Source organism: Pholcus phalangioides, unplaced genomic scaffold (assembly GCF_987345545.1).
Source record: "Pholcus phalangioides strain wild (caught in Gottingen) unplaced genomic scaffold, Ppha-v1.0 ptg000007l_1, whole genome shotgun sequence".
Classification (NCBI taxonomy): Eukaryota; Metazoa; Arthropoda; class Arachnida; order Araneae; family Pholcidae; genus Pholcus; species Pholcus phalangioides.
The window spans coordinates 47434683-47456160 of record NW_028301600.1 but is presented as its reverse complement, the minus strand read 5'-3'; the positions used below and the strand labels follow the sequence as shown (position 1 = coordinate 47456160).

General features: G+C 32.8%; 1 protein-coding gene across 2 annotated transcripts in view; it reads left to right on the top strand.

Moving 5' to 3' along the window:
- LOC149085391 (uncharacterized) overlaps window positions 1–20456 on the top strand; it is a 190143-nt gene extending 169687 nt beyond the window's left edge. The window contains exons 13-14 of one of the 2 annotated variants that reach the window (XM_089233382.1): window positions 9276–9387; window positions 19688–20456. In XM_089233382.1, the coding sequence (XP_089089508.1) occupies window positions 9276–9387; window positions 19688–19695 (120 nt within the window). In that variant the 3' untranslated portion in view covers window positions 19696–20456. Of the gene's footprint in view, window positions 1–9275; window positions 9388–17386; window positions 17612–19687 lie in introns of those variants that run through there. The other variant, XM_089233383.1, reaches the window with a different exon arrangement.
- The last annotated feature ends 1022 nt before the right edge of the window (window positions 20457–21478 follow it).

The window sequence follows — 21478 nt, the reverse complement described above, 5'->3', positions numbered from 1 at the left end:
ACTTTCTAATACGGTTTTCGAAAACAGGTTGTCCGTATAAAAGTTAATTTTTATAGTTGAATAAATATACAACCCTTCGCAACATGAGTGACATATCTGAGTTCTAAACGGTATTTGGATACTTTTTCTAATCGAAAGTATGCCTCTAGAATCAACGGTTATTCAATAAAATGCAGAAAATGGAATCAACCTGTATACTGGAAATTCGAGATACAGAAATATATTTACTGATACGATGCTCAGACAATATACATAATATAATTTTGTCGGTCTTTTCCCCTCAAAATGTTCTATTCTCAACATAATTCTTTTTAGTGGAATTTGTATATGTTTTAAAAAATTATCTATGCTTATTTCTTATAGAGGTAATTTCATTCAGTCTGGTTTCTTTTCCTTCTTTGTAAATACCTCCTTTATGTCTGCAATTCATTTTTTTTTTTTGTGTATTTTTGCCCCGAAATCGATAAGAGTTATCAAGTTATAGTTTAATGTTGCATGGATATGATTCGATAAATCTGTTCTGGTATACAGATAAAGATGTTACGAGTTTCCATTTTAAAACAAAAATTGCAGCAAAAAATTGCCTTTCGAAATCTTTTTCTGTTGTTTTGTATACGATATGTTTCAAAGTAAAATCAATAAACAGCATGTTGATGTATCTAACAGTCGCTACTTTACGTACTCAACGTTTTTTTTTTTTTTGGCTTATACAAGCATTTTATTCAAAGCCATCAAATTCGTATTAACAATGTCATCAACAGCCTTGAACGAGAGGTTGGGAGGAAAAAAAAAAGACGATGACAATCTAATGACGTGAACAAGGAGAAAAAAAAAATTATTCAAAGTTTTTGAATAGTTTTTTTCTTTGGCATTTATAAAGAACTTCGCTACTTAATATGTGACGTCAAAATGTCGAAAGAATTTTATCGCTGTTATTCTCGTACTAGATAAATTCAACTTTATATATTTTTTTCCTTTCATATTCAGAAATTGTTGGAAGAAAGAAATGTAACTGGGTGAATAAGAATAGACGTTAAAAGCCACTCACCGATAACGACATGAACGTTTATGTATTACAACGAAAATTTGTGTATAAAGTCATTTCGACTGCAATCGAACTGCCTTTACAGAATTAAAAAAAAGACTAAATTCACTTATATGCACATGAACTCTCCCGTTCTGTCTGAACGAGTCATTCTATTAAAAACCATCCAAGTTCTGTGAAGTTTTTAGTGGTTAGAATTGAACTAATTTGATCTTCATAGGAGCCGGAAATTTACGATATTTCGCCCCGGCACCGTTTCGTCCCTGGTACATTTCACTATGATTGACCGAGTGAGCGATTGTATGAGTGACGATATAAGTGGGTGAATGATCTTATGAGCAGCCTAGTGTCTGTGTGAGTGACCATATGAGTGACTAAGTGATTGTTCAAGTGGCCTTTTTAGTGACCAAGTGAGTGTGCAAGTGACCTTATTAGTCAGCACGTGAGTAACCGTATGAATAATCAATTGAATGACCGTATGACCGGTTGATCTCCAGACCAACCGTGGCCCCCGCTCTGTCCCCCTAGGGGATAACCATTGGAATGACCGTATGACGGTCAAGTGAATGGCCATATCAGTGTGCGAATGGAGATATGGTCATGTACTTGGCCACTCACGCACTCACACGGTGAGGGCAGGCGAAATGTCATTGAAGAAATTTCCGAGAACGAAATGCACCGAGGACGAAATTTTATAGAAGACTTCAAATTTCATAGCATATTTTTACTGAATTTGGACTAAATAATGGCATTCAATGGACTTATTTGAATGAAAACTGGTTAACGAAAATATTTCGCCTCCGACATTGCGCCCCTGGCACGTTTCGTCCGTTGAATTCCGCACATTAGGTCTTGATTTTTAATGTCTTTTATATATTCGCTTAGTCACCATTTCAGAGAGCATTTGATTTGACCCATGTAGCCTTGGGGACAATCTGTGCACGGAATATAATAAATGTTCCATTACTTAGTTGATGAGATGGCATCTTTCGGGGAAAGGGGAGCTAAATCGAAAATTCTTGTGTGGCAAGTTGATGACTCCGATTATTTGAATTTCGTTTTTTAGATAAAGTTCTTAAAATGACGTGTAGATGATGATGTGATTATACACATGTAGTATTATATTTTTTCTCTTTCATTATTTCTCCATTTACCTGACAGGCTTTTTATTCTGTATTCGTTTCTCTTTCTCGATTCTATTGAATCAAAGCAACGTCTGAGTCCGATTGCCATCTATCTTTCATAAACTAAAACTGAAAAAAATATGAATTTTACTTTCGTTTGCGGAGAAAGAGAAGCATATCTCCTACTATTTGCGCAGCCTCAGAGTTAACCAACCAAAGAGACAACGAAACAGTAGAATGCAAAAAAATAGGATTAGAATAATTTCAAGGCAACTGCTGCAGTTTATTTATTTCGGTAAAAATTAATATTAAATTTATTTTTCCCGTGTTTATTTATACTCATGTCCATAAATTAAGGATAATTCAGAATCACACGGAAATCGAAATCTAAAGTAAAAATTTCACCTGTAGAATTATTACACACATCTGCAAGAATGATATGCAAATTTCAGGAAGCCACCAGATGATACCGATAGTGCGTCACAATGACGAGAGTGTAAGAGGGGGGTATATAAGGAATGGTGGCAAAGAAGTGAAATTGTTCACAAGAGTTCTGTAAGGCGCTCAGTGCCATAAGCGAATAGTTATGACACAGAGGACGCATGTGGATGATTTTTTACGTGGTAGAATTATCGGCCGCCTGGAATGTGGGCGTACTCAGATGGAAGTATCCGAGGAACTTGGAGTTGTCCTAAGTGTCATCTCTAGGCTTTGGCAACGATTCCAAGATAACGGAAATGTCAATAGACGTTACAGTACAGGTCGCCCCCGAGTTACAACGCCGAATGAAGACCGGTATTTGGCAGTAACTGCCAAAAGAAGTAGACGGAGCACAGCATCCGACCTGTCTCGTCAGCTATCTGCAGCCACGGGTACCACAGTTTCAAGGCAAACCGTGTACAGACGTTTGAGAGATATTGGTCTATATGCTCGCAGGCCTGCCAGATGTGTTCCGCTCACGGCAACTCACTGTCGGCAGCGATTATCCTGGAGTAGAGAACATGCAATGTGGACATCGTCACACTGGGCTTGTGTGATGTTTTCCGACGAGTCCAGGTTTAGCTTGCAGTCTGATTCACGTCGGACTTTCATATGGAGAACGCCAGGAACCCGTTACCACCAAGACAACATCATTGAACGACACCGTTACGGTGGTGCAGCATTGCTCGTTTGGGGTGGAATTATACTGGGTTCCAGAACAGATCTGCGTGTTCAAACCGGAACTATGAGAGCCCAAATTTATCGGGACATCATTCTGGAACAACATGTACGTTTGTTTAGGGGTGCCATGGGCGCAGAATTTGTGTTTATGGATGACAACGCCCGTCCTCACCGAGCAAACATCGTGAACGAATGCCTTGAATCTGAGGAATGGCCGTATGGAATGGCCAGCATTCTCACCTGACTTGAATCCGATAGAGCATGTGTGGGACATGCTTGGCCGACGAGTTGCAGCCCATCAACCACCTCCTACATGTGTACCGGAACTTCGGAGAGCATTGCTTGCTGAGTGGAGTGATCTTCCCCAAGATCAGATCGATAATTTGATACTCAGTATGCCTAGGCGTTGTACGGACTGTATTTCATCGCATGGGAGACATACAATGTATTAACCATCATACCAACCATGTAATAGTAAGTTTTTGTAAAGGAGATATTTTTTACAATTGCTCCAGGGAGCAAAAATCGTAGTTTTTATGAGTGGTATCATACATACACCATCGTTTTTGTTCTTTATCTTTTGTTTAATCAATGGGCTTTATGAATAAGTAACGTTTGTTTTGTTTCTGAACCTTTATTTGCCGGAGCTGGCATTATCCTCAATTTATGGACATGAGTGTAGTAGTGTTAATGTAGTGTGAGAAGTAGAGTATATGACTTTACGGTTCTGTAAGTTTATTCCATAGAGACCTATTATCATATCTTTCCATATATTTAGGTTGCTCAAATTTTTATTTCTATTTGCGTTAGTAAAAAGAAATATATTATTTTTACTCGTAATTTATCAACGCCATGCAACTGAAACTGCCTGTATAATAATGAAACTTTTATAAGTAAAAACTCGAATTAAATTTCAGGGCGAAGAAGAGAAATATTAAAGATTTTTTTTTTATTAAAGGAAATCAATTGAGGAATAATTAAAATAAGATCGATTCTTGACTTTTTCTTTAGTTTAAAATTATCTCTTTTATAAATTTTTTCTTTAATACATCAATAAATATTTATTGTTGGAATAACAAAAAAGTGTCAACATAGTGCGATGAATATTTTTAAACGAAGTGGTTTTGAACGATTCGTTTTCTTTCACCATAATTGAATTTATGAGTTCCCATTATGCGTTTTTTTAATAATTTTCAGTTAATGTAAGAGTACCGAAGGGAATATTTTTATTTTTATCATTTTATGCTGTTAAAAAATCGTGTGAATATATTACGTTCATTAATACTTATGTTTAAGTTAAGAGAATTTTGTACCAAACGTTTTTTGTCGAGTTGTTTTTGGCCTAAACACACTGCACTAATGTAGCAGTAGAAAAATAGATTTCAGTGAAATACATAGCAGCGAAAAATAATGATAAGTATAATTTGTTAAATTTTTGCAAGCTTAATCTCAGACTACTGGTTACTTTGAAGACGTATCTTTTTCACACCAGAAACAAAACTTACCATTAACATTTTTTTTGATTGATTTGCATACATTGTATGTCAAAATGAAAAGAAAAGAATTTATTTATTTCTTAATTAAGTAATTTGGGTCGATATCTTTACTCGGTCCATCAGGTTTTAATTTGAAAAAAAGAATCATTAAAACCGTTCAAATGAGATACACATTTGTGTACCTCTTGAGCGAAGAGGATGTGCATGTGTCAGTCTGTGTATTACACATATTCTCAATTACAATCATTAATTGATATGTTTTTCTTTTTCAAAATAAATCTATCACATTAAAAAATGAATATTATTTTATTTATTGCCCGTTCTCATATGTTTTTCGAATCGATACTGATATATGTTAGCACATTATATCACGAGTCACATCCAGGACCATTCCATCTCAAAGAATAACTTTTCCACACATCATCTCAGTTTTGCTAAGATTAGTCTCCCCCCCCCCCCCCCGATGTAGAATTGTCATGTTTTGATGTTATTTTAGTATTTATATGATGTGCTTTGATTGACCATTAAATATTCATTCAGGTTCATAATACCTGATTCGTTTGGACTTTTTGTTGTACAGATGTACGATAATGAAAGAAAATTACATCTATTATATAAGAGCAGTAAACAACGGCTCACGCATCAGTATTTTTTTTTTTTACAAGTTATCGATGCGTTAAAAGTCATGATTCAAATTACACTTTCTGGTCATGAACAGAGCACTTGCCAAGTTCTATAATTTCAGCAATTTGTCCTTACTAATAATAAGCTTCCGTGCATAAATATGCAAACGTTCAGCTTGTAATTAATTTGGCAATGGTCTCTGGTATGTGCTCAACCATGAGGAAAAGATGAAAGATTTCTAATGGTATCCTTTCTTTCTACATTTTGAGTCTGCGCCAAACGCTCAATAATTTAGCCTGACCGTAACGAGTTGTCACTCGGTGTTCACTTGAGTGATTTTTGCTGAAATGATGAGTGTGTGTGTGTGTGGTTTTTACTCAGTATCCGATGTTATAAATAAATTGCTTCGTTCACATGATGTATGCCATTGGATAAATTAAATAACAGTAATAATTGTTTGTTTAAAAATTAATTCGCGCAGAATAATAGATTACTTTGCCTCTTTTTTTTCCCTTTATGTGCGAAATAAATGATCCGTATGTCATCTAAGCTTCAAATTTTACACTCGTAACGTTTTACGACATAAAAAATAAAAAAGATGCGATTTCTAAGTGGGCTATTAAACGTTAGGGAATCCAAATCCAACATTCATTTCAAAAACTGAAAGAATAGATTCAATTTGATTAATGATAGTAGAATACACAAAACTTAGTCCGTTTCACCTCAAACTCTTAAACCCTTGGCTATAGATACACACTTTCAATTAGAAAAAATATTTAAATAACATGGCCATCGTATAGATGTGTAATTTATTTTACAAGACCCGTATATATGCTCCGAAATAAATTTTAATTTTTTATATAATACAGTGGTCCTCTAACTTCCAATAAAAAAGTTGTTGTCCTATCTATTGAGCCCAAAAAAAAAATCAATATTTCTAACTGCAATATTCGCTGAGATATTTGAATTCCAAAGCCACTGAAAATGCGGGAGGAACAGTATATAAAGTTTAGAATAAGTCCATAAAAGTTTAAGCAAATTTATTCTTCATTTTCAGCGATGTTTAATTCAAATATATATCTCAGCGGATATTGCACAAATAGGATTTTTTTTTGTTGGGTTCAATTGAGACAGGTCAACAACTTTTTTATTATAATTTAGAGGACAGGGGGACCGTATAAAAATCAAATTTTGTATCTTGGTACGTGTACGGCACTTAGTAAAATAAACGACACGGAGGGCAACATTATAGTTGCGATAACGTTGCACAATAGAGACACGTTATTTAAATATTTTTTCCAATTGAAAAAGTGTTTTTATAGCCAACGCGGTTCACGAGCGATTTGATATGAAATGAATTTTTCACTCTATATGTTGGAATAAAAAATCTAATTAATGATCACTTATGTACAAAAACAACTTTAAACAAAAAAAATAATATTCCTTAAGTATGTTTTGCTAACCATAACGCCTATAAATATTATTTACTACAAAAATTTTCCACTTCATTATCGATCTCATCAAATTGGAAATCATTATTTTTAATCAACAATATTTGACAAAATCACTTGCTGCAATAATTCTGCAGAGAATATTTTTATGCCACTCGAAGTTTGTAGATAGCAATCGAATCTAACAGTAATGCCAATAAGTCATATCAGACTGCAAATATTTTATAGATTGCATATGAATGTTTTTTTTTAAATAATAGATTAGCATTATAATTCTATTCTTATATTTCGAATCATATGAAAGTACATTATCCTAACAGAATATTTTAAACTACAGGGGTCTTATAATTAAACGTACACTTTGAAATGGCCATAAAAAGAAAACTACTGGACAAAATGTTATCAAACTTGGCAATTTTTTTACAGGAGGTCATGGTATTCAATTTTCCGCAAAAAAAGGTCAAAAACTCGCCACCAGCGGGGAATGGAGTTGTACGCAATACTGTTAAGCGAAATAAGACATGAAGGCATCGGTTTAAAATGTTTTTAATCGTTTCTAAAACATGTTACAAAGCATGTTCACAATGTGGCATGCACCATTTTCGAAAGCAAGTTATATCGCATTACTGCATTCTCAACAGTAGCTCTTAATATATCAGGAGGAATGCTGCGAACATGTAGGGGATCGCATTTTTCAATTCCGCCAAATTGTTTATGTGATCACCATCCACAGTGGCTTTGAGGTGCTAAAAATTGAATCCCATGACCTCCTGTAAACTATTACAAAATTTGGTAACATTTTGTCCAGCAGTTTTCCTTTTATGGCCATTTTCAAGTGGAACTTCAATTATAAAGACCCTGTATTCTTTTTTTACATTCAAAATGTTAGAGAGAACCTCAAGTTATGTTTGAGTAAGATCGCTACATATTCACGGGACTTTCAAGATAGTTATTTTATCAACTGCTTCAAAAATACACGCTTCCAAAAGTCCGTCTGTTTAGGAGTTAGACATTTTCTCAAATTTCGAGAAAAATACTGGGCAAATCGTTCTGAAATTTCGGAATGCTTGTTTGCACAATTCTCAGCGGAAATTTAGTCACGAGTGCATTTAGGGGGGGAGGGGTTGACAAAAAATCAAATTTAAAAAAAAGGTTTTTTTTATCAACCCTGTATATGATAAAAAAATATAAACGATTTGTATATTTCACAAAATATTGCTCTAATTACCATGAAATATTTGTGTGGAATTTCGTAAGAATACATATCACATTTATTCACGAAGATATAAATGCTTTCTATAAAAATTCCAATTTTCATTGCACGTCATGTTTTTCGCTTATAACATCTTAAGTTTTCAACCAATTTTTATTAAATTTACAGACAAAATGTCCCTACACATGCTACACCCTATGTAGGAATTTGTAATGTGAAATTTTAAAATTGAATGAGATAAGAAAATTTTTAGTAAATTACTTTTATTTGCATATGAGCAGAAAATATCGATTTTATTTTTTCATATATTGGTTACCAGATATATAGGGTGATTCAGAAAAGATGGGAAAAACTTTAAGAGGTGATAGTACACACCAATACAATGGTCATCAAAGAATGCATGGTCTAACATGAAACGCAAACGCGCTAGCGCGTTTCGAAACGGCCGCTCCGCAAACGTAAATTTCATTTACGCATTCACTACGCAGATATGCGTTTCATTCATCCATGTCTGCTCTTTCAGTATTATTAAAGTGCTCAATTATCCCGTACGTTACAACTGTTAGAACGCGGTTGCACGCAGGAATAACTTCACGGGGCTGGCATCCGCGCCTTTTATTCACTGTGACGCAGATTTGCATACGGTGTCTTCTTCTTCCCCAGGTTACATTTATATGCACGGTATTTTTTTTCTCCCGATAAATTTCAACAGGAATGCCGTTTTAACGTTTGAGGAGCGGCCGTTTCGAAACGCGATAGCGCGTTTACGTTTCATGTTAGACCATGCATTCTTTGATGACAATTGTTTGTGTTGGTTTGTACTATCGCCTCTTAAAGTTTTCCCTCATCTTTTCTGAATTACCCTGTATAATGCAACTGATGTAAAAATTCCAGTAGAATGTAGTGGATATTCAGAAAAGATATACGCGATATCGTTAGCTGTAATTTAAATTACTGGCTGAGAGTAACTGGATGATAAGATATTTTCCACAAATTGCGTAATGTTATGTATAATCGTTCACACACACAAACACGCAATGCTTCTTTGATCACACAAAACATTATTTACCTAATAGAAACATTTGCGAGCTTCAAATAATTTTTTTGTACAGACAGTATAGCTAATTATTTAAAATTTTTCTGTTTGATTGATTTTTTTAGGTCTATGCGTCGAATCCGAAGGTTACCCATTTCTCAGGACTAAAGGATACGTGCCACCGAACGATCGTCCCTGGTGTTACAGGCAATTTAGTATTCAATATCACTTCAGCTGGTGGGTATTCCTTTCTGCCTTTAAATAAGTGGCATTAATGCATTTTTTATACTAATTGTGTGATAAGATTGTAATAATGAATTAATTTTCTTTTTCCGAAGAACGGAACTTTCTTTTGACAAATAACTTTTTATCATTGTCTGCATGCATTTTTTTCCCCTTGTTTTGAAAAGTATATTTGACAGAAGCCTAATTTTGATGTTAAGAAACTGATTTTGCGAAAAATAATTATACTGAAAATTTTCAATTGCACATGACGCGAATTGTAGTTTTTTTTAATTAGTCCAGCAATTTTTTTTCATCTTTTTTTTTATTTAAAATGTTATTTCTTCAGATTAAAGTCCAGAGATTAATAGTGTTACATTATTCGTCCTAATTAGTATTGGTGATTGGTATTTAAATAGCTAAAGGTGAAAAACTAATCCGTCTTTAGTGAAGAAATTGGTGTTTCTTAAATAGGAAAGAGAATAAAATTATTTTATACACAAATTTTAATTTTTTTAATTCAGAGTATTGAAAGTTATCAACATTAAATCCACTCGAATATGAATTTATATATTATGCATCAACTTTCACCTAACTTTCGAATTGAAATCAAAAGTTAATTTGCATGTGATCACAATATCTCCAAAAATTATCGTATTTCCGTAATTTAAGAAAGGAAATTCAAAACTTTTTGGTTCTAGAAAATGGTTTGCTTGGTTTCATTTTTAAATAAATATACTGCTGTTCTATTCAAAAATTCCAATTTGAAAAGTTTCGAAATTGGTTTTAAATAAAATATAGAAAACAGGGTTATAAATAAAATTACTTTTATTTAAATATTTTAAAACATCTAAAGCATAAGAAATATAAGCATTATTAAAGTCAAATTACGAAATATCTCCCTTAAAAATAAAATAAAAAATGTATTTCACAAATATTACTTGACTAAAAAAAATAACTCTTTATTCAAACCGTATCTTATACCCATATAATTAATTATTTTCGGTAAAGTAACTTTTCAAGACTAAAATCGAGCTTTAATAAAATGCAAATAAGGCAATGAAATGTAAATTCAATACACACATAGTAAAAGAATAAATTCACTCACATAGAAACAGCCCTGGAGCGATTTTTCCTCGAGTATAAGGTAAGTTATACCTAACATCCAGCTTTTTATTCATTAAACATGCATCCAGTAGTCTCGTTTAAATTATTCGTTCCTTTTTTAATAATGGTGAGAATAAAAGAAATTTTCTTTCTTTAGATAACACATCTTACGGATTTATACTAAAAAAAAATTATTAGTTATATACTTTTCCCTCAGCCGATGATTATAAATAATGATTTAATTCAATTTTGTTTTATTAATGACGGTCATAAATATATTTATCGATATAAAACGCAAATTACTCTGGGAGACATTTTTCGAAAAAAAATTTATTTTATTGAGATTTTATCCGAATAAATAGATATGTTACGGTAAATGTGATAAATCAATTATTATTCATAATAACCGGTTATCATGCATATTTATATATCGTCTTGGTAAGTGTCATAAGTTTATAAACTCTACCGGCGAATATGCATAATGCCCAAGCGTCGTTGGTGAGTTTGATAAATAATTAAAACATTATCACTTTTACCGGCGATTGTGAATTCTAATCAAGTGTCGTTAGTAAATTTGATAAATACTTGAGATTTATCGCTTTTATCTGTGATTATGCATAATACTCTACTGTAATTGGTGAATTTGCTAAATATGAAAGAAAATGCAAATGAGTCTAGTATGTGTCATGAATATAGCCGGACCCCGATATAATGATAAAAATTTTTACGATTGTACCCCATACAACGATACAACCTGCATGTATGAATTATCATGTATAATATATCATATAGTACGATTCATCATGTATACCAACGATGCGAAGCTTGGGTATTACATCGGTGTTATCGCCGGTAAAAGTGATATATTTAGAGAAATTTATCAAACTTACCAAAATGCTCAGCGATTATGCATGTAAACCGGTTACTATGTATAATAACCGGGTGTATCATATTTACCGCGTAAAAGACACGTCCTATTTTTTGGCGTATTGACGCAACTACTTTTTGTACGTATTTTGCATCGACTTATAAGGCGCTTATAACTTCCAGATTCATTTTCAAGGGAAAAAAGTGCTTAATTTATGGGCAAGGCTGTATTTACCATCAATCAGAATACGCACGTGCTTCGGGCATCAGGGAAAAAGAGGCACCACAAAAAAGCTATCAAATCAGTGGTCTTAAATTATATATTTTCCCAGAATCACACACAGCCATCAGGTAGAAAATATTAACATTTTAAGACTACTTGATCCTATGGTTGGCGATCATTATAGAAAGGGTGGCACAAAAGAAAAACTAATAGTACCAAGAGTATATAGTAAGGGCTGCTTCATCCCTTTGAAGTTACACTTTTCACCTTGAGTCAGTGGGCATGGTCTCGGATAAGGTGCGCGACGTCGCTACTCTAATGCTTTTCAACCAAAGCGTGACCTTGATAACCAGTGACCTAGCAGGGTAACCAGTGACAATTAAACGGTTCTGTCAGGCCGATGACATCAGCTGGTACAGACTCCGGCGCGTCATGAGAACAACCCTTATTGTATGTCCATGAATAATACTCCGAGCTAGAGTTCATCGCTGAGTTTTTAGAATGGCATTTTGATGAACTAAGTCCTTAATAGCATCATAGAACAAGGTGATTTATCACAAATAACATACCTGTGGGTAATATCATGTCTGTGCCAAGATTTTGGTTGTTTCTGAAACCCGTTCGGAAAATTCTAAAAAACCAGTCAATGAGAAAAAATATCTTGGAATGTTTTCAGTAGATTAAAAAAACCTTAAACAATCTAAGGTCTGTCTTTTTTACAAATGTGAAAAAAAAACTTCTAAAAAGTATATTTTGTAAAATTAAAAAATAGTTATGCTAACATGGGCATGCTTTGGCATATTTGGCTTACTTAATTCTAACAAGTAACAGATATTTTTTTGAATGCTGGCCGGTCTCCCACTTGCAAAAGTCTCTCCACACAGAGCACTGATACTTACATAGCATGCAAATTCAAGCATTTACCATCTTCGCTTCAAAATATGGGAGACGGAAGGTAGCACCAACAAACACATCAAACAATCACAACCCTGACAGCATGAATATATTAAATGCCATACATTCAAACTCAGAACTCTCATTCCGCCATGCACGGATTCGTTAGAAATTCCGCAGAGGATTGCGTACTAGGTGTATGTAAGGTTGAGTAGTAGTTGTAGCATTTTGAAGATGTTATCGACGACTTAGCAATTACAAAAAGTGTGAAAACTTTCATGTAAATAAAGCCGTGCTTAGAAATATCCAGGTCAAATTCTTTCTTGATTAGTTACTATTGAAATATAAAATTTAATTTAATGGGGTTTTTTATTGATAGATTTACCATTGAATAAAATATGCTTATAGAGACGTAGGGGGCAGCGTTTGCCAATGCGCATCTTGATGAGTGATTAACGCATCAAAATTCAATTTTACTCCTCCAAATTTCGATGACTAGTCAAAATACTCCTTCAAATTTTAGGTACTTTTTAATAAAGTTATTTTTCGCTGTGTTTTTCATTTAAAAAATATCCCCCCCCCTTTTTTTCAAAACTTCCCCTTAAAATTTTAGGAAAGAGTGAAAAAAATTACTCTTTATAAAATTATTTTTCCGGATAACACTGGTGAAGGGGTGGTAAAAAAATTACTTGAGTGCTTAGGCCTTCAAGCGTCTTAATATGAGTCTGTTTGTGTGACATTGAAGACGAGGTAGGTGAATCTTTAAAATAATAATAATAATAAAAATATTGGTTCCCTTAAAAATAATTAACAAAACGAATTATTTTTTAAATCTGGAATGAAGTTATTGTAATTATATGGGACATTGTTCGAATTCCAATGATAAATGGCATGAGAATACTATAAGGTGAGTAACATAATTTAGTATATTTTTATAATAGATGTTAAGCTTCGAAGAGTAGCTCTGTGTATGTTTTTTCTTATCATTTTGGAATACCCTCGAAGATCTTTTTACGTTATTACACTATGGGATTGGTAATGAAAGATAATTCATCAAAGACGTGGCTAATTTCTTCTGAATCATTCTGTCATTTCTCATCAATAGAAAGAACTCCAAATACGCAGAATGGTTGTCTGGAGACCCATTCGGATATCATCCCCCAGAGCTGTAACATATCTTCATAACCAGTTAACCGCATTACTGACCAAACGCAATCGTTAATTAAAAGCATCACCTGTCTTGGTTATATCTGCTACAGCAACTGGGTCGATATTCAACAGCAATGTGAGATAATGTCTATGTGTGGAAGTACTGCATGTGCAGGAATTTCGAATTTGCATCTTTTTGTGTGCTGAGGTCACGCAAAACTAGATAAATTGATGTCATCATCATAATTTGACCCTTCTTTCCGAAGGGTTAGAATGTGATTAACAGAACATGATTTGCGCTGAGTAACGATAAGTTGAGAAATTGGCTCCTTATTAAAATAAGGGATATGTAACCAGACCAAACTTCGTTGAACAATTTGTATTTACTTACGGCCGTGAAATTATATGGACTAGTTTTTTTTGGCGCATGTTCACATGTGGTACTGAAGCAATAGGCCATGATTTATACCGGGCGAAAATGCTCGCGTAACATGAAATGTAGCTGATAGATTCAATATACTCATATACTATGTCTAGCGTATTTTTGAACTTTTCAAAAATTATTTTCGGATTCATTTAGAGATCTGTCTCCGCTTAATTGCCTACGTCACATTACTCTTTAAGAGGTAGACTTCCTCGACCGCCCTCCTCAAAGAATGACAACAATTCTCAGTGAGTAAATTGACACGATGAAATGCTAATGTGCAGCTCGTGTTCAAGTCAAAGAAGGTCACATTCAATATATTGAAGTATTTTTTTTCATCTAAATATAATTATTATTCTAAGTCTATATGCTCTGAATGGGAAATAATCAGTTTGAAGGTAAAACACGTTTAAATGCATTATCATATTTTTTTTTATCATATTTATTAACGAGAATATGAATTGTGGAATTCATTATTGTCCATCAATGTAAAAAAAATTAGTTATGGCAGACTTACTGCGCAATGTGCTTCTGCCATTTTTGAAGAGCAGTATGCAAAGCTCTTAAAGTTTTACAATCTTTTGATTTTGTTATTTTTAATGTTTTATTAATGTAATGCTAGTACCTTCATGTCCTATCGGGATTTTGGATTTGATTTTTACGCATCTAAATTTTTAAGAGTAAAACAACAAGATAAGTCTGACAGAATTAAATACGGCAGTATACTCTATCTTAAGGTATGCGATGGAAAATACACATACATGGTCTATCCATAAGATTGGGTATCTTGCAGGGTACATAAAAAACAAATCTTGTCCACTTATTTGCTACCGAAACGGAGTAGAAACAGTCCGATTGCCTGCTGAAAGAACAAAATTAATTTTCTTCATATATTTACTTATTGCTTGTTGTTTGTCAGCATTTGGCAGTGATGTATCCTAACGAGAGATGATTTGGCGTCGATATTTCTGCCTCAATTGTAAGAATTTAATTCGAATTTGATTCATATCCATGAACCGATTCCATTTTTTAGTGAAACTCATTTTGAAGTTCATTGCATGAAAACCAATATTGGAGAACTTTCAATTGATATCGTGAACATTCGAATTTTCAATGATTTGATTATTCTATTCCTCGTATGATTACAAAATATCTTTCAACAGACCTATTCGTAATTTTTAGAAGCGAATGATATAATTTTTAGAAATCTAATATGGGAGGGGTGGATATATCTCCATTTCATGCCATTGTCATTTGTTCAATATTTGATAACAATTCCCATACATTCCTCTAAAATACAAATCTGGTTATAGTGTATTTTATGGTGAAGTTTGCTTGAAAGTATCGAAAGGTAATTAAATACACATTTGTAAAACACCTTTTGATTCAAACAATCATTATACTCAAACTTTAAATTTTTTTTTATATTTAAAAATTGGGTGCATATGAATGAAAAATACAGTATCTGTGTCGATATTTCTAGAAAGAAAGAATCACCTCGTCAGCTTTTAATATAACATTCTTTCCCCTAATTTAAGAATCCACACAAAAATAACCCTTAGCTCACAAAAATTTTCAAGAAAAACAGCGAAAAACCGCCGACCAATTGATTTATAAAACAAATTGTAGCAAATTGAAGAAGGCTAAAAATCTACATTATGAATACTCTATAATGAATTGAAAAATATAAATTCCTCATTGAAGTTTTAAATTTTCTGTAAAAATGTTAGTTTCTGCCATACCCTGGAGAGTGGAAGAAAACATGTTTCAATTTTTAATCCAAACAATATCAAAAAAATAGAATTATTATTTTTTTCTCTATTTTTTATAGATTTTTTTTCAGAAACCATGGACAGAGAATGATATCAAAGGAAAAATGTTCACTGCGCTACGGTACGTAGGTAGGGCACCCGCGATATTTCAGTGGGTTATTTTTAGCCATTTTTTCATTATTAAAAATCAGTTGAAGAGTCTCTACGTTGTTATCATTTCAATACTTCACGGTAAGTGGATTTTTATTGATAGGCATTCTAAAACCCCTCACCATATAGAAAATGCAAAGAAAAATCGATTTTGTTGTAAGAGTAAAAGACTGAAGACGGATTAGTGATTTTATCTTGGAACATAAAGTGTTATGCATAAAAAAATTAACTATATAAATTACTGCATTTCATCCACCATAATCTCCGAAACTGAGTATAAATTTAGTATATAGATGCACTATATATAAAGTGGCTACACTCTATTTTTTGTATAGTGCTATTTTCGCTTTAAATTGAATTTTAAAATATTTTTAAAATAAAAATAACGTCGAATATGAGGTTAGTTTTCAGAAATAGCTCACAATATACTGAGATAGAAAATTCTTGCCTCTGATGAAAAAATTAGTATGTTTGAATGTAAAAATGCAGTCAAACTCGGTTATAACGACATCGGATATTCCACGAATTTTTGTCGTTATAGTCGAAGTGTCATCACAACCGAAGTTGAAGATTTCAACCTCTTTTCAACGGAAGTATAATCAGGTGAAATTGAGTACTGTGTATATGATATTTTTATTTTACTATGTTGTGACCATATTTAATTGAGAAAATCCAAGAATTGGAATAATCAATATGTGACATCACCGATTCTCACCAAACAAATTGCCAACCATCGGCGAAATCACCAAATATTGCTTATAAATAACTTTTGGCGAGAAATACAGTGCTACATGAAGTCTGCTAAAATGCATTTCACGGAAAACACTTGAACATAAAATAAATACTTCAGATGAACATTTGCAGTCATAGAGAGATATACGGTTTTCGTCTCAGCTCAAGATATCAAAGAAACATATATTTTCTGGATATTATGCTGAGGTGAATTTCGAAAGAAAAGTCATCTTGTCTCGTCATCAAGAAAAGCCATCTTGATTATTTTCTTTCCGAGTTCACCTCAGCATAATATCCAAAAATATCTGTTTCCTTGATTTACAGCACATCTTAAAAAAAATTGGGACATTCTTATTGGGAAATAGTGGGGGAAGGGCTGAATTTTTTCGGGAAAGGTTTCAGTATACATATAAAGTCAGGTCAATAAGCAAGTCAGAGCGCCAGCAAAAACAATGGGAACAAAAGCGACGAACAATAATTTGTCGTAATATCTGAGGCGGTTCTTTTCCATCGACGTTATAAGCAAAGTTCATTAACACTATTTTCTGTGGGAATCATCCCCGACGGCCGAATATCGACGTTATAGCCGAGGTGCCGTTACAACCGAGTTTGACTGTAATATCATGTATTCATATTTCAAAATAACTTTGGCAAGGCTCTGATAGAAAGTAAAAGAGATTCTTTCTAATGTTCTAGGTGAATGTGATGACTTTCTGAACAGCTCTACAAGGCCGTTTCCTTTCGACGTCCTCGTGCTCATTACTGCGGTCCTCTCCCTTTCTACCCTATTGCTTCGGTGACCGGTGAATCCTACCATTGACATTACATCGTCCAATCAACGCATCTAAAATACCCCTGCACTATAGACGGGGGCAATGGGGACAATATCAGAACTGGAATATGAATGACAAATGGGTTTAAGAAATGAATGGGTTCAGAGAGTGAGAGAGAAAGAAAGAGAGAGTGCCTCTTGAGCTGTTTCTCCAACGAAACAGTTTGGTGATTGACCACCGTCTATGACGATAATGACCGTCTCTCGTTATGCATCAAAGAAAATAATTAAAACAAAAGACTCACGTGACATCGCAAATTTCAAATATTTAAAAGAAACATGTAAAGAAACATATTTATTGTTGCAAATTGCAATATTCACCCCAACTGCAAATAGCTGGCACAAAAGAACTGGAAAACAAAAATAAAAGAAAAATTATAGACTGATACATGAATCTTGTGCGCAGCAATGTATATATTTATTGTGATCTGAATTTATTAACTATTATATATATGTTGTGTTAATTAGAAAGCACACTGAAGCGGCATCGTCACATGACGGTCTATTTCCTACGCAGAGTAAATTTAAAAAATGCTTATAAGATGCGGATTTCACTGCAAGTTTGAAGTATAAGAATTTGTATGTGAAACCTGAGTATTGCACACTGAAAAGTTCATTAAACGCCCATAATATTTTTCATGACTAAGACAGCCACAGGTTCTATTATTTGAAATTGAAGTCAAGTAATACATATAGAGAGGGAGCTGATGTGTGTGGTAAGTTTCTCTTGACTTGGTGAATTTTAAGTATCCGTACACGTGCGTGCGTATTCCATTGCAAAATGATAATTAGAGGTAAGTTTTAAGTGTTCAGTTAGTTAATTCGTCATTGCAGAGACAACTGAAGACATGTGGGCTATATATATATATGCATACATATATATTCGAACTGAAAATACCTAAGAAATGAAATTTTGACCACATTGTGTGACAGAAAAAGAGATGAATTCATGACATGAAATGGGATAGCTCTAAATGACATTTATTTCAAAAACCATCATAATTAAATAAAATAAATTTAATGATGAATATATATACAGGCGTCCCTCACTTTACGTGATTAATTGGTTTCACATAATAATAGTATAAGACAAAATCGTGTAAAGTTAGTTAAATTTAACATGGGTAAAAAGGAATGATGATTTACTTTAAAAAGATTTAAAAAAAATCCAACTTCCAGCATCAAAATAGAGTTTTTGGTGAATTAATTATTCGAACATAAATAAATCTCAACTTTTTGCTTCTCTGTCTTCGCTATTTCTGACTGATTCTGGTGAGTGTGGATGTTTTCTTTCCTGAAGAGATTGATATGATAGATTGATAGCTTTTTTGATGAAAGCAATCGAGATGCACAGCTAACAAGCAGCATTCTTCGTCTCTTTGTGAAAACTTCGGAAGCAAACGTAGAAAATTCTGAATATCCCTCGAAAATATGACAATTCTAAATTCATTAGGTCATCAAGTTCTTTTTTATTAAATTTCTGATGGTATTGTCGATGTGTTACCATAAGATGCGCATCAGTGAGATATGGTGAAATGGATTTGAGCAGTTGTCTTTCATATTTGTCTCGTCTACATCAGCATCGCAAATTGCAAATCCAACGAATTTTGTCATTTTAGTTATGCCAATACTTCTAATTCTCACGCCCATTTTCATGATTACAATCCAATTAGGGACCAAATTTTGCGTGTCGCAATTTCTAAAATTAACTTTTCATAATCACGTAAAGCAAGGAACGCCTGTACTGAATATATCTCAAACCACAGATAATGTTTGAGTGACCGAAAAAGACATAAATCCATGACATGAGATGAGTAGCTCTAAATGACATTTATTTCCAAAACAATCATAAATAAAATACCTGTGATGATGTATTAATACATCTATTAATACATCTCAAAATCATAGTTATTTTGATATATTCACTATAATGTTTTAGTAAAACAACATAATATAACTTTGAAACTCTTCAATAAAATTTCATAAAAATCTATCAGAAAAAAATACTATAGTAAAATATTTTCCCAAACAATAGATTTTAATAAAACTTTATGTAGAAATCATAATTTTATTCGAGGGTTAATAAAAAATTAAAGTGAAACCAAACTCAAATTTAAAATCTAATTTTAAAAAATAAACTTAATATTGTCTTTTCTGTATTCAAGCTCAATAGGATGTGATTGGTGCACATAAAAGCCGTCACTGTGCCACCGACAATAAAAAGGAAGAGACAAGACTTAGGTATAGGTAAGTCACTGGTGTTACCATGAATCATGGATAATAAGGGGATACAGATATCTTCTTTCGCGATTGATTTAAACGATTCCTATCAACTTTTATTCAGCGTGCAATACACGGGTTAAAAACGAAATATTTGGAAAATGTTACTGCAGTTACTTCTTTTACATTATCTGAGGAATTTTAATTATATTATTTTTGAGAGGCTAGCGTATCTGTGCATTTGGCTTGGTGGGCTCGAAATAATTATTATTTTAATTTTTGGGTGCTTAATAATTTATTTTATTTTGAATGACGGTAATAAATGCGTAACGTTGAAATAGAATATCCCGACGGACTTGTCAAAGAAAAGTGTGCTTTCTAATTAATAATAGTTTTAAACCGATAAAAGAGAAAAACAAATAAAATATCGATTTTCGATAACTTAACTTTCTATGACTCCAATATTATGTTTATTCATGGTATAAAATGCAAAAATTCATAGAAAATCGTTGGTTACTAAAAGTTTGAATAAGTAAACTGATGCGTCAAAGCGTGCGTTTAAGTTAAACATACTTAGTAATCGATAAAATATTGAACTCATAAGATTATATCGAAATAACAAGAATTCGCGAGAGAAATAAAAGTATAATTTGATTAGTCGGAGATAAGTATTTTATTGATCAGCAGGAAATATTTCTATGTTTATTCTTCAGCAAAAAAAAAAAAAAATACCATTTTTATTTTGGGAAAAGTATGGCGGAATGTTAAACTGTAATATTGGATATCTACTAAATAATACCAAATATTAAATTAAAATATTATGACACTGGTGATTCTTTTTGAATATACAATTAAATTACTGAATAACATTTTTATTAAAGACACATAAACGCACATATGAGTGGTTTAGGGAAATTATAGATATTAATAATTGTAATAGGAATGTAGACGGTTGGGTGGGAATGGTGTATTAAGAATGGCAATCACGGGAAAAATAATTGAGTTCGACAACTTAGACATATTATATGTTAATTTTGAAATATGAAGAACTTGAATAATGAATTAAAATATTATGATATTCTTGCATAAAATTTTGATGTTGAGGGGAAACTGAGTTTCAATAACTTAATATACTAATAAAAAGAGTTTCGAAATTTTAATTTTCAGAAATTTAAAACGATAATCAGTTTTTGCAGTGCCAGTTGCTGTAATATGTGAAAAACCCAATATTTTTTCGTTTCTATATATAAATATATATATATATATATATACGGAAATTAATATAAACTTTAGAAGTTCCCTCGTATTGTTTGATGTAATATGAAGTGCTAATACTTGAAATATAATGTACTCGTTCAACGTTTGGAATGTCTATAACCAGTAATTTATGTTCACCCGCTATCTGTTTAACCCTTTGTTCCTATCTTCATGAAAATAAAGTGATAAATGAAAAACGGTGTTGTGTGAATTGTTTGATATTTTGTGGTTTTTCTTCTCTGAACTTTATTATTAGCCAGTAAGTTAAACTACAAAGTACTGCATTTCAGTTTTACGATTCCCTCTTTATATATAGCAGGTATCAATATTTATAATTCAAATACATTCTCCAATGTGATCCGATAAAGCTACGCGTACTTTTTTTATTACTTTTTCGCAGGATGAAAATGTAGATCGGGATGTCTTATATAAGATAATTATCCCAAATTGATTGTTCGGTGCACTGTCTATGCGACTAT